Source organism: Lycium barbarum, chromosome 5 (genome assembly GCF_019175385.1).
Source record: "Lycium barbarum isolate Lr01 chromosome 5, ASM1917538v2, whole genome shotgun sequence".
Lineage (NCBI taxonomy): Eukaryota > Viridiplantae > Streptophyta > Magnoliopsida > Solanales > Solanaceae > Lycium > Lycium barbarum.
Window position 1 is genome coordinate 114,984,741 of NC_083341.1, and position 14,516 is coordinate 114,999,256.

The 14,516-nt window shown below is 38.5% G+C and overlaps 1 protein-coding gene across 1 annotated transcript; it reads right to left on the reverse strand.

The window, feature by feature from the left end:
• Positions 1 to 11,188: 11,188 nt before the first annotated feature.
• Positions 11,189 to 13,986, reverse strand: LOC132639647 (uncharacterized). Its single transcript, XM_060356087.1, has 2 exons — positions 13,466 to 13,986; positions 11,189 to 11,360 (listed from the first exon to the last, which is right to left on the reverse strand). The coding sequence occupies exons 1-2, from the start codon at positions 13,984 to 13,986 to the stop codon at positions 11,189 to 11,191; spliced, it is 693 nt and encodes a 230-aa protein (XP_060212070.1).
• Between the last annotated feature and the right edge of the window lie 530 nt (positions 13,987 to 14,516).

Here is a 14,516-nt window from a genome sequence, read left to right on the forward strand (position 1 = left end):
ACGTCCCAGAAGGAGTAAGGGATTTGGTGCTGAACTATATATCTTTATAGAGAACGCCTATGAAGCCTAGGGAGGAGACTCCGGGAAGAGTGAATGAAAGCCAAAGAGCTACATTAGACCATTGGGTAACTCCGTTGAATAAGGAAAACCAGAAGAGGAAGAAGAAGAGCCTCAGGATATGAAGGAGGAGGAATTAGAGCTCATTGATATAGAGGATGAGAGGGAGAAAGAACCATTTGAGATGTTTCCTGAGTTTGCAGAGGAGGAGAATAACGCCAACGAGGAATCTGATTATTATGCCCCAACCAACGAAGGGTCTGACTTCTAGGCACCCTCACCCATGGTAGTACCTACAACCTCCACCATGGCATCAGAGAATTTTGGAAGGGTAGGCCTTTCCGAACATACTTGGTGGGGAGTAGCCTTTAAAGCCCATTCCTCCCTATTTAGAGTGGATCCACGGCCTGTCACCTGTAAGGAGGTATATGAAAGGGTGGTTTCCACCGTAGTACCTTGCACCACTAGGGCTAGCTTGTTGCGGCCCGATTTGGTGTACCAATACAAAAGGTGCTCGTTCCACCGCAACCAGGCTGGTCATACCTTGAATGAGTGTCTAGGGTTGAGGAGAAGAATTAGTAGCCTGATTGATGATAGGATCATTGGGACTTTATGGGGACCACACACTCAACGTAAGACTCGGCCCCAACATAATATAAATTACAATTTCCCCGCCATTTTTGACTTCTGTAACAGGAAAGAACTTTCCAGAATAAGTCACCCATAAAGCCCAGTGAACCAAGATCCACCCAAACATCAAAAGCCCATAAGCATCCGAACCTTTAGAACAAAGGATCAAAAGTGTTCAAGCTTAATATATGACTTTATATGCTATGTGCGCTTTAAATATCAATATGTGATATCTTACTTTTATATTTTATGTCCAGTAACTAACTTTGTCTGCTGTTGAGTTATTCTTGTCTTATAGAACGAGGCCGATTAGTGTAGTACTGAAAGTTGGCATACTTCACAAGATCCAAAGCCATGTAAGCATCCCTCGCAGACAAAGGCAAAGAGAAAATGACTGGTACCCTCGATAACGTAAATGTGCTCGCTTTCCATTATGGAGATGCCTAAGATCCACAAGAGGTATCATCTCAAGAAGACGTGAGACACTACTGACTGCCGTTACGGCTCTCCAAGAAAAGGTAGCCAGGAATAAGGCAACAAATGCGGACAAGGATGCCTCGATAGAGGATAGAAGGCCTCCCCCTCCATTCCCTTTTTTGAGCTCACAAATGCTCGATCACTTCCCTATATACCCACCAGGAACCATCCCACTTCCACTAAGCTCCACCAACCCAAATCATGCCGGTCCTTTCTACTGCACTCCTCTACCAACAAAATAGACTTAAATCCCAAGGACCACTCACTTAGTCCCTTCTTACTAGGCTCTTCATCCTGTTCTCATTAATCTGGCAAGCCAATTACGGGCTCTAGATCCACCAACTGCGCAAACCACCAGCTTCGCTCAACCACACCACTCACCAAGTATCATTCTTTACTCCCAACATCCCCAGCGGATGCTCCCTAGGGCATAAAGTGCTAGATCATTATGAAGAAATGGAAAGGGCCTGGAGAGCCGAACATGATAAGCGTGAAAGAGACATGTAGAAAAGATGGAGGAATTACTAGAGAAATCCAACATGTCTACAAGAAATTCTACGAGCCTAAGATATGATGACCTGTGCATGCATCCAGATTTAGACTTAACAGAGGGGTTCAAAATCCCAAAATTTGAGAATTTCAATGGGACCGGGAATCCCAAGGCACACCTCCGATCCTATTGCGACCAATTGGTCAGAGTAAAGAAGAATGAACCTCTAATCATGCGACTATTCAGTCGTAGTCTGACCGTAGAAGCCGCTGAATGGTTCGCAACTCAAGATATGCGTCAATGGCATACCTGGGAGTACATGGCGGAATCCTTCATGGGAAGATTTCGCTTTAATGTCGAAACAGTACCAGACCGCTATTATCTTGAAAAGGTCAAGCAGAAGTCAACAGAAAACTACAGGGAGTTTTACATCAGGTGGAGGGCCGAGAAAGCCCGTGTGCAGCCACCAATGTGTGAAGGAGAGCTAGTCTCCGTATTCATCAGGTCCCAGGAACCTGATTTCTACGACAGAATGTTGTCTATGGCTGGAAGGCCATTTGCTGAATTGGTTAAAATGGGAGAGGCTATAAAAGATGGTCTCAAATCTGGAAAAATAGTTAGTGTCTGTAACAATTCGCATTTTTACGAGCGGGGTTAGCGCTCGGAAAAGCTACTTCGAAATCGTTGGTGCTTTTTCGGATTTTGTTTTAAAAGAGTCACCATCTAATTTTTAGAAAATTAGGAAAACCAGTTTTGAAGGGTTTATTCATACATTGTGAAAAATTCTTCTTAATCCAAAGTTCCTGGTAAGGGTTCTGGTGATCCCCTAGGGAAGGTGTTAGGCACCCTAGTATTAAGGATCCGAAATATACGGTTGACCTTCGAATTCCAATGTGTGAGTATTTGCATGAACTGTTTATTTCGTGTTTATTTTCCCAGAAAATCTGTCATATTTGCGTATCATTTAAAAAAAAAGAATTAAATATATTCCCTTTACATGTAGGGTATTTAAGTTCGAATTTATAATATCCGGATACCCTTTACATATAAGGATAATATTATTTTGTAAAGGTAGAGTTGTTTTAAAAGTTTGGAATAAATGAAATTCGTTCATGCTTAGACTCACACATGGTCCGGGTTAGTCCTTTTAGTACGTTTTTAGAACACCTTTATGTAGGACTTTGCTTATTTTTCTTAAAAAATGGTTTGCACAGATTTTGCAAGAGTTGGTCTATAATTATCTTAATTCCCAGAATTTTGTCTTAAAACGTCCAAATTACTTATATAATACAAAAACCACATTTTGCCATGGGCTTAGGCCCAAAATTTCGCCTTCCTTAAAAATGGTTAAAGTTTGCTTAGTTTTTGGCCCAAAGTCCATTTTTTCTCCACGTTGAGCCAAAAACATACTTTTGTGTTTTACTTTATCCGAAGAAAAATTGATTAGATGGAACCTAAAACATGACCTTTCAGCTTGGGTCTTGGCCCTCAAACTCTATAATTTTTGCATTAGTTTATTTTCAGGAAAATAACGTGTATAGGTCAATACAAAATGGATTACACCTATGTGTGCCTAAAAGCCATTCTTTCTGATTTTTGTTTAAAAGACAGAACTAATTTTTTCATAAAATATGTCATTTGCACAATTCTAAAACCATACCTCCATCTGATTTAATTTTAAAAGGGAAAAACTCATTTTTGTAAAGCATTTTATTCATATAGTTTAAAAATCCCTTTTGGCTTGATTTCTGATAAAAGGTTGGAATTCGTTTTGGAAGGTATTTTATTCACATAGTTCTGGAAAAACTCATTTCTCGCCCAGAAACTAAAAATAGAACTTTGAAAAAAGGAAGACTGTTACTTAACTAGAAAGGAGCATTTTTTCTTAGTTTTTTTGCAAGAAATCTAATTTAGTCTAATTCTGAGAAAAGAGACGGTAACAACGTATTTTTCTTGTAAAAGATGGGACTAATTCTTTTATTCCCATAGCCATTTTTATTTCTTTTTGGAAAACGTTTACGCTAATCCGGGAATTTTTTTTTAAATCGCTTTGGGGCCTAAGGTCTAACTAAACGCATATGCACCGTTCACCTAAGATGCCTGAATAAAAATTTAAAGATTCTAATAATAATGTGAGTTTACACAAATACAACATTTCACATAAGAGAACAAATTGACATGCTGAAATTTAAAGGAGGAAAACGAAATGAGTTAGGGGTGTACCAAACCCCTTAAAAAGCCATTTTTACCCATGGTTGGGCCTTCATGCCATTCTCACCCATGGCTGGGCCTTCATAATATTATCTTCCATTTTAGACTTAATAATTTGAATGAATGTTCCTGTTGGGCCTTTGGCCCAACTGGCTGGCTGGACTCTGGCCCAAGTAGCCGTGTAGTAGGAGGAAAAGAAAAAGGGAATTAAATTAGTATAGGTTTGGTGGATCTAATACTATCTAGATTATACATTCATATATACATACATATATACATATACATGCCCATTTTTTGTCTATGTTTGATGGACCTAATTCTATCGTAACTATACATAATATACACACACATATACACATATCTCTTCTCTTGATCACAACTGCACAACCAAGGACTTAACTATATACCATTGCTTCACTGGAAAATCTCAAACCATAATATACCAATGGAAAACATTGTCACCACCATTGTTCCCGATACGCACAAGTTCCAAGAGGTTTCATGAACCCCTGGCATGGCTGGATATCGGGGAGTGGCTAGAACTATCCCCCAAACCATCCTCAAACTCTTGAACAAAACCAGCGTTGCCACAATATATAATCATAGTCTCAAAGTTGCGCACAAGTATCAGCTTAGAGAAATATTTTGAATGTAAAGTAACTTTAAAATGAATTCAGGGTCATGACAAATAATGGGACAAACATTGTAATATCATGGGACACGTAGAATATGTACATCAATTCCAAGATACTTTACCAATTAAATGTCATAATCAGGTCCTATTCTTTGTATTTACAAATATTACTGCCCATAACTAGCCTATTTCCTTATAGGTAATCAGGTATACACACAGTATATCCTTGCCATATACATGGCATGTCTATACCTAGTGTATACCATGTATATACTTCCCTTCTTTTATAGATCAGGGTAGGGTCTATGTTTAACCTTACTCTTACATGGTAAATTACCATACTCAAGGCAAAATAATCAAACTCCAAACCTTAATTTCCGTGCACATCAAAGATAAATAATTCGTCAATTCATAAGTTAGCAGTTTTTATGGTAGGAGGTTAAAACTTGTTTAAGATAGCCATAGAAAACACAATAGAGAGTACAAGCCAAGGGAAGAAATTCCACAACTTGTAATCACCCAAAAGGTAGAGTTGTAACATCCATGAGCCTAGACCAAACAACATTAAGTGAGACTGGGACTGTCCAGTTTTGGCATTCCCAGGTAGAAAACTAGAGGAAGAATCTTCATTTTTTGGCACAATAATGGTGGGAATCCATTACCCCTCAAAGCTTCATACTAATTACCAATTATGATAGACAGGGACAGAGTCAACTAAATGTGTATCAATAAATCCCAAATGAAAAGATGGCATAGAGTTCAAACACCAACCTTCACATTTTCACACTTCTTTAAACTCCTAAATAGAGATATTTTATTACTAATGATCCTAAACCATTTATTGCTTTGGAAACAAACTAAAGACCAACCCCCTGAAAGGATCACATTCATTGTTCCTAACCTCTTAAGTGAAATGACAAGATCTTAAGTAAGTCATATCCGTTCAGGACAAGAATATCCCCCATGGCATATAGACTGGTCATGACAACCCTCATTTGGGGGTAGTTACTATGAGTCAAGCTAAGTTTGGCTCTTCTCTGCCCCTCTTGAGGAGTTTTTAAAAGACCAGTCTAAACCAACTGGCCCATACTGCCCTTAAGAATACCTATCACACCCCCAAAATCAATATCAGACCAACTCCCATTTAACACCATTCATTTTAGCATAGATACAATATATTAATCATTTTCATCCTCTTAATTATATGTTTAACAGGATTTAAAACACTGATGATGCAGGACCAATCAATACTAGACAGATCCCAGCTTTTATTCTTGTAGTCTAGATTATACAATTTAGTTCAAGAAATGAAAGGTCTTTACCTACTTAAGATAAATCAAGTGTTCATCTCTAGGTCCAAACTAAGTCAGATGTCTCCACATGATCACATTCCATACATCAAAAACCATACCAGCTTGAAAATACATTCTTCAGGAAGCAAACAACATATCAGACAAGTAAAAACCTCAAAGAAAGGAATGGGAAAACATAGGTTCAAACATCAAGTGAATAACTTACTTCTTTAGGACTTAACCAATGGCAATTTGACCTCTCTAATCATGACAAGGACATGACAGACACCTACTCTTTGTTTCAGACTTAATTTTAGACAATCATGGAATTCAAAAATCCTCAAGACATGACAAAAATGTAACAAGCAACTGTCCCTCTATTCTAATTTAACTTTAGGAAATAAGCAATCACAGGAATTTTCCCCCAAGGCATGGCAAACCCCTTTAACCAATTATCAACTCTCACTGAACTCCACAGTTATGAGAAACAAAGTCTAGGGAGTTGAAGAAGCCTTAGGGTCCTGAAAGAAGGGTAGGAGAGGGTGAGGTCATCACCTCCCCATCCCTTTCCTACACCTCAGTTTCAGTAGAAAAGGATCCCAGGCTCCACTGGTCATTACCTCCAGTCCATACCTGGGCTCACCTTTCACTCCCCCAAATCAACCCCACCCCTTTACCTTATTCGCCTACCAAATGCCAATCACCAAAACTCATGGACAAAGGTGGTTCGCCACTTCCCACCCTCTAAAAATAAGTCTCACCTAGACCTCTAATTCTTCACATAAACAAAATAGTTCCAATCAACTTTAATTTTAAATCCACACCATGTGAGGCCATATTGAATGTTTTTAACCATTGACACTTAAGAAAACTGGAACAATTAAATCACTTAAGAGTTCTACGAAAAATCAGGTTGAATATCAAGTTTCAAGTTCAAAACAGTTCCATCTCCAATTGACCAATCCTTTTAGATAGTTAAAAGTACATTCAGGCTCAAATTACCTTTTAAATCTATCTTAAACTCCTTTTGATAAAATCAGACATGAATCAGAGAGAAAGTTAGGTAATATGAATGCAAAGTTTAAATTCTATTCAAATGAAATCAAACACGATACTGAGTCCTGCTAATGGCATATGGTGTTCCCTTTTTATTTTAAAACGAGTGCAACAATTTTATGGACTTTCATTAACTCCTAATGGACCTTTGACACCCCATTATCTTATTAGTGATCCTAAATCTCAAACTTCGATTCTAAATCTCAAACTTCATTTTAGACTGCCTTATCCTACTCTAGGATGTTATTTTCTTTAAAGTTACCCTTTAATGCACAACATATAACCATGCAGAGTTATTTGATTAACTTAAACACATTCAAGCAGACTTGGGAAGGCTCAGAACCACATAGGTACAACCAAACTTAACTCTAAATGCCTTAGTCAATTGCCATAGATTTCTTATAGACATGTCTAGTTCCCCGAAGTTCTGTTTCAGCCTAATCATGATCTTCCCTAAACTTTATACCAATCACAAATTCATATTCCTTAGCTGACAATCAAACAAGTATGCAGGCCCACACAAGAATAGATTCAGGAAAGAGAAAAGAAAACCAAAGTCACATTGTTATAAGACAAGGACAATTGTTTCAAACACTTCGAATAGATATCACCACCTTTTGGTATTCTACTACATTCAATCAGGATTAATGTTAGCTTAAATTTCATCAAACTGATGCCATGACTTAGGTAACCACATTCTCATCAGAGTTAAACATAGAACAACAAAAGCAAGAACCTCCCATACATACATAGTAGAATATATGAAATCTATCCCACATACTTAAACAATCATTGCACTATTTAGGCATACACACTCAATCTACTTCACAAGACTACTTATTGATATCAAACATGGCTTTGAAAATAAAGAGGGGCAACCTCCACATCTAAGAAGTCAATACATCTTAATTAATGCCTAATCAAAACATGAACTCAACTAAATCATAGGCAAATCAGCAACTAAACATCATTAACATATTATTAACATGTAGACTAATACTAAACAATACCAAAATAAATAAGAAGGATAGAACATTACCTTTTTAAGGTGCAACCCTAATAAAAAATGAATTAGAAAGCCTTAAGTGCTTCCAAAACTCATAACCCAGCCAGACAGACTCAAAAAGAGAGAAAAATAAATGAAAAATGACTCAGAAAAGACCTCACAATTAGTGCAGTCTTAAAATTTTACCAAGGGAGGCTTAACATTTGAAGTTTAGCCACCCTTTGGATTTCTCCAAATCTTTTCTAACTTCTGAAAACCTTTCAAATTTTTAAACTTAAACAAAATCAGATTTTTCTCTCAAAAATCCCTTTTTCTACGTTTTTCCGACCTTCAAAAACTATTTTTGTAAGAGGGTTGGGGTTCTATTTATAGAACTCCAAAAATCACCTGAAACTTCCAAGTAAACGATGTGGGACAAATGTAATTCCCAAAAAAATGACCTTCAAGACTAGATCTATGCCTCACACAGCTTCTCAAGCATATGGATGGTCGAATTTGAACCTTACTTGGTTCGATCCGACCTTTTCCAACTCAACCAATAAAATTTAAGCACAGTACAACAACAATACTAGTAAATTTCAGCATAACAAAGTAAAAAAATTGATTCATTGCCATGTTTGTGATTTAAAATCACGAATTCGAGTGCCATATTAAATTCTTTCATCAAAATAGACACAATAAAGCTGCATGCAACTGCTATATTCTACAGATTTGCCATTTTTGGCATGGAGAGAGAGAGAAGGAGAGGCGGCGATTAGGGTTAATTAAGAAAGAGGAGAGGAGAGAGAAAGGGTAGGGACGGATCTTTTCTGAAAATGGAAAAATAATAAATTGGGGGGGGGGGGGGGGGTATTACCCCTTTAATGTTTTTGAACGGTTTGGGTTGGGTCTCAGCCTAGTTTGGGATGGACTCAGTCCAAATTCTTAAAAATAATACAACGGGCCTCTTTTAACTTGTAGACATTTATATGTATATTAAGGGTATATATATATATATGTAAGTAAAATAAAGTAAAAAAATTGATTCATTGCCATGTTTGTGATTTAAAATCACGAATTCGAGTGCCATATTAAATGCTTTCATCAAAATAGACACAATAAAGCTGCATGCAACTGCTATATTCTACAGATTTGCCATGGAGAGAGAGAGAGAGAAGGAGAGGCGGCGATTAGGGTTAATCAAGAAAGAGGAGAGGAGAGAGAAAGGGTAGGGAGGGATCTTTTCTGAAAATGGAAAAATAATAAATTTGGGGGGGGGGGGGGGGGGGGTATTACCCCTTTAATGTTTTTGAACGGTCTGGGCTGGGTTTCAGCCTGGTTTGGGCTGGACTCGGTCCAAATTCTTAAAAATAATACAACCGGCCTCTTTTAACTTGTAGACATATATATGTATACCTTGTGTATACATATATATATATATATATATATATATATATATATATATATATATATATATATATATATATATATTAATTAGATAAATTTAGGACGTATTCATTTTATTTCATAAAAATAGTGTAAAAATGGGCCAAACTATAACAATGGGCCCACAATTGCGAACATGGCCCATAATGAATCCTAACCCAGCTGATCATTTCAATTATGGCCAATTTTGGCCTCAATTGATTTTAATTCAGCTGGCCATTTCAATTATGGTCATACTTGGCCTAATTAGCAAGTTTAGAAATTAAATTAAACTGGTTATTTCAAGTAAAACCATTAGTAGGCTAATTTTACAAAAACTAACTCTAATTTCTTTATATCATGACCCGATTAATTTAATTATGGCCATATATATATATATATATATATATATATATATACACACACACATACACACACTCACTTATACAAAAGGATCAATTTTACAATAATTATCACTTAATTAATTAATTAGCCTAATTAAAAGCATTTATGGGCAATTATGCCTATTTTTTTGGCAAATCATGCAAATTATGTAAAATTAGAAGTTTAAAGGGTTAAATAGATAATTACTTAAATTATTCAAACCTCATGGATTTAAAATGGAAATAAAGTATTTGAATTTTTTTGATAATTTTAAATAATCAAATAAATGAAAACCCTTCTTCCTCTTTCTCTCCTTTTTTATTTATTTATTAAATTTAACAAAATCTCATAAAATATCATGAAAATACTCATTAATTTCTAAATAAATTTATGACGCATGAAACTCTCTTTTATTAATTGAAGGGAGTGAAATATGTTTGGCTTTGAAAATTTATAAAAATCATTTAGCTCTTTCAAGATGTCCGGCTCATTTTATTCATTATCCGGGGACTCTGAGTGATTAAAATAAATTACGGGAGGTCAAAAATTAGGTGTCAACAACCGCCCCTTCGGTGTTCGGGGATGGCGGGACTATCCATGAGCAATGAAATTTGACTAACCCTAATTTTTGACTGACCTGACTCATTTTACCCTTTGTCTCCTTGCAATTTTCACATATGTGGCCGGACCCGGGTCTCTGGGTTTCCTACATATCTCAGGTCATATGAGGATTCAGGCCACTTGTAGTTCGACTCAACTAAAAACCTTCATGTGATTTGGAAGAAACTATCTAGAGATCCAAATATTGTGGTTGGGTTTCTCCGGAAGACTAGTTAGAATGTGACTGACTCTCGGGGCTTGAGTTTGCCTACATATCCCTAGTTTCTACGAATCAAGTCACATGTAGTTCGACCTGCTAGAGAAGAATATGCCCCTTATGCAGGCATATTTTCAGATTTCCAGGTGTGTATCCGACCGGTTGCGGTTTTTTCAGAAAAGAAAATAAAACAAGATAAATTGTGGCTGAGTCTGAGTCTAGATAGCTTCCAAATCTTGGCTAGAGAGCTTGACTCTCATGGGAACCCTATTTTGACTGGTTGCGTAAGAAAAAGTTCCACGTTTGCTCCTTAATTTTTCTGGATCTGGTTCAGCAAGCCGACTTCTTTCTGGCGGTTGTGTGCCTTTTCCCTGGATTTGACAATATGCATGTATATTTTGCGGAATTTATATGAATGTCCCTCTTGGCTATTTGTATGAATGGCCCTCTTGGCTGTTTATATGAATGACCCTCTTGGCAAAATAAATGAATGACCCTCTTGGATATCTGTATGAATGGCCCTCTTGGCAAAATAAATGAATGACTCTCTTCAAAATAAATGGGTAGCCCTCTCGGCATGCAGGTGACAATTATGGCCCTTGTGGCTAGATAATATTTGTTTCATTCATTGTATTAGTTGTTGACCCTTGTGGCCAGATATGCTCTTTGTGCTTGTCATGACCCTTTTGGTTGTATGTATCTTTATGCTCATCAATTGTGACCCTCTTGGTCAGATATATCTTTGCTCTTCACTCTTTGTCTGACCCTCTTGGTCGGATTTACATTTACACTCATTTGCTCTGTGAACCTTTTGGTCTCTCTCCACCGGGCTGACTTTGCTTTTCGCCTTTGCTGTGGGTAAACCAGTTGCTGGTGTATTTCCTGCCCTGTGAAAGAAAAACCTACATCCACAGAAACATTGTGAGTTTCCTAAGAAGCTGATTAGCGTTGTTGTCTCCTTATCTGGTGTATCCTCTTGATGCTCCTCCAAACCGCCTTGGGTTCGGTATTTTGAGAGATGTTTTTGGGACGTAATTATGCTATATATATTACTTTGAAAATTCTGAGTAAGAATTTATAAAAGGCATGTTATTTTTTCTTAAATTAAATATTTGTTTCGTTTTTTATGTGTCATGACGTGTGTTTTCTTCGAACGAGGTCTTTCGATCCTTCTCGGAGGTATGATTGCTGACTTTCGTATTGGTAGAATTTTGAGATCCTCCTAAAAAATTCTACCCCAGTTTCAAGACTTCCTCTGGGTGTCCCTTGTGTCGTCTTGCCAAGTGGGAATTTTTGTGGTCCCCTAAAAAATTTTGCCCTAGTGTATTGCTTTACTCCGTCTCTTTCTTGGTTAACTGTTCTGATAGGAATTTTTTAGGTCCCCTCAAAAAGTCTGCCCCAGTGTAGGGTTGGTGCTGTCTGGTTCTTGTACTGACCCTTACAAGGTGATCTTGTTGACTTTCCTCACCTTATTATCTCAGTAGTTTCCTAGGGGTTTCTTGGTTTTTCTTTTATGACGACCGAGCTGGAGAGCGCCTACATATCCTGTCGCATCAGGAATTCAGGTCGAACATAGTGCGGAATAAAGTAATTGAGTTTTTGATTTTACTAATAAAGCGACCGGGTCCAGTATGGACTGCCTACGTATCCCACTGTTGGAAATTCAGGTCATTGCATAGTTTATTACATAGATGATTTGTTTTTCTCCTATTCTAGTACGATTACAAGGAAATAACAATGCGATTACAAGCAACTGGAATCCTAAATGTAGTATCTCTTGAGCGCGTCTGCATTGATAGTCTTGGGCCACTCTTGTCCATCCATCTCGACTAGGACTATGGCTTATCCTGAGAGTAATTTCCTGACCATGTATGGTCCTTGCCAGTTTGGCACGCATTACCCTTTTTATTCCTCTTGGTGAGGAAAGACTAGCTTGAGAATGAGTTGTCCGATCTGAAAAAGTCAGGGTGTGACCTGTTTGTTGAAGGCTCTAGACATCCTTTATCTGTATAGCTGTCCATGCCACACCGCCACAATTCTCTTTTCCTCTATCATGGCCAGTTGTTCATAATGATATCTAACCCATTTTGCATCTTTCAGCTCTGCCTCTTGGATGATCCTGAGAGAAGGGATCTCTACTTCTGCGGGTATAACCGCTTCTGTACCGTAAACAAAGAGGTATGGGGTTGCCCCACTGGAAGTTCAGGTTGTTGTTCTGTATCCCAGCAGACCGTAAGGCAGCTGCTCGTGCCAATTCTTGTAGTTGTCGACAAGTTTCCTCAAGATTCTTTTGATGTTCTTGTTGGCAGCCTCTACGACTCTATTCATCTGTGGCTGATATGTAGTAAAGTTCCTGTGAGTGATTTTGAATTGCTCACAGATACCTTTCATCAAATGGATGTTCAGATTGGCACCATTGTCTGTGATGATGGATTCCGGGCACACCGAAACGACATATCAGATTATTTTTTATGAAGTTCGCCACGACTTTCTTGGTCATTGATTTGGGTGAAGTTTCTTCCACCCATTTAGTGAAGTAATATATGGCGACTAAGATGAAGGAATGTCCGTTGGAGGCCGGAGGCTCGATGGGTCCTATGACATCCATTCCCCATGCCACGAAAGGCCAGGGTGAGCTTATTGCGTGTAATTCTATGGGCGGAACCTTGATCGGATCCCCGTGTATCTGACACTAATGGCACTTTTGCACGAATTTACAGGAGTCATGTTCCATGGTCATCCAATAATATCGTGTCCTCAGGATTTTCTTCGCAAGGACGAATCCATTCATGTGGGGTCTGCATGCCCCTACGTGCACTTCTCTTAGCAATTTTGTGGCCTCTTCGGCATCTATGCATCTTAGCAACCCAAGGTCAGGGTTCTTTTTATATAGTACTTCCTTGTTCAAGAAGAAACCATTGGCCAATCTCCTGATGGTCTTCTTTTGATTTGCCGAACTCTCTAGGGGATACTCCCTTTTTTCCAGATGGCCTTAATGTCGGCGTACCGTGGTTGGCCATCTAGCTCGGCCTCTACATGGGCGCAATGAGCCTGATTTTCTCTTAGTGTGATCTCCAATGGATCAATGTGGGAACTCTCAGGGTGTTGGATCATAGATGCTATTGTGGCCAATGCGTCTGCGAACTCATTCTGAGCCCTTGGAGTATGCCTGAAGTCAATACTCTTGAATCTCCCGCACAATCTTTGTACCAGATTCACATATGGGAGTATCTTATCATTTTTGGTTTCCCAATTCCCTTTTACTTGCTTTATGAGCAAATCAGAGTCCCCGATTACCAACAACTCCTGTATGTTCAAGTCTAGCGCCATCCTGAGGCCCAGGATACATGCTTCATATTCCGCCATGTTATTGGTACATCTGAAGTTGAGTTTTGTGGCCATCGGAGAGTGTTGTCCTGTTTCTGATATCAACACCACTCCGATGCCTGATCCTTTATAGTTGACTGCTCCATCGAAGAACAGTCTCCAGCCCGAATACGGTTTCGCCACCTCTTCTTCCATGGCCATCACTTTCTCATCTGGGAAGAAAGTCCGTAACGGTTCCAGTTCATCGTCCACGGGACTTTTTGCCAGCAAGTCCGCTAGGGCTTATCCTTTGATTGCCTTTTGCGCCACGTACATGATGTCGAATTCGCTTAGCAACATTTGCTATTTAGCCAATTTTCCTGTTAGCATCGGTTTCCAAAAAATATATCTTAGCGAATCCATTCTAGATATGAGGTGAGTGGTAAACACCGATAGGTAGTGCCTCAGTTTTTGGGCAATCCAGGTCAAAGCACAACAGGTCTTTTCTACAAGCGTATACCGCGCTTCGCAGGAAGTGAACTTCTTACTCAAATAGTAGATGGCATGTTCCTTTTTTCCCTCTTCATCATGATGGGCGAGCATGCACTTAAAAGCTTTCTCTGATACCGACAGATACAGTAACAGAGGACTCCCCGGCCTGGGTGGCACCAAGACGGGAGGCTTGGAGAGATATCTCTTGATTCTATCAAATGTCTCTTGGAATTCCTCTATCTAATTTGTGGGAGCATCCT

Excerpts from the sequence above, each read along its gene's own strand:
- LOC132639647 (XM_060356087.1), bottom strand. The coding sequence starts at position 13,986 with ATGGCCATGGAAGAAGAGGTGGCGAAACCGTATTCGGGCTGGAGACTG. Across the intron at positions 11,361-13,465 it reads GAGCTAGATGGCCAACCACG|GTTTTTCTTTCACAGGGCAG; the intron begins GTACGCCGACAT and ends CTGTGGATGTAG.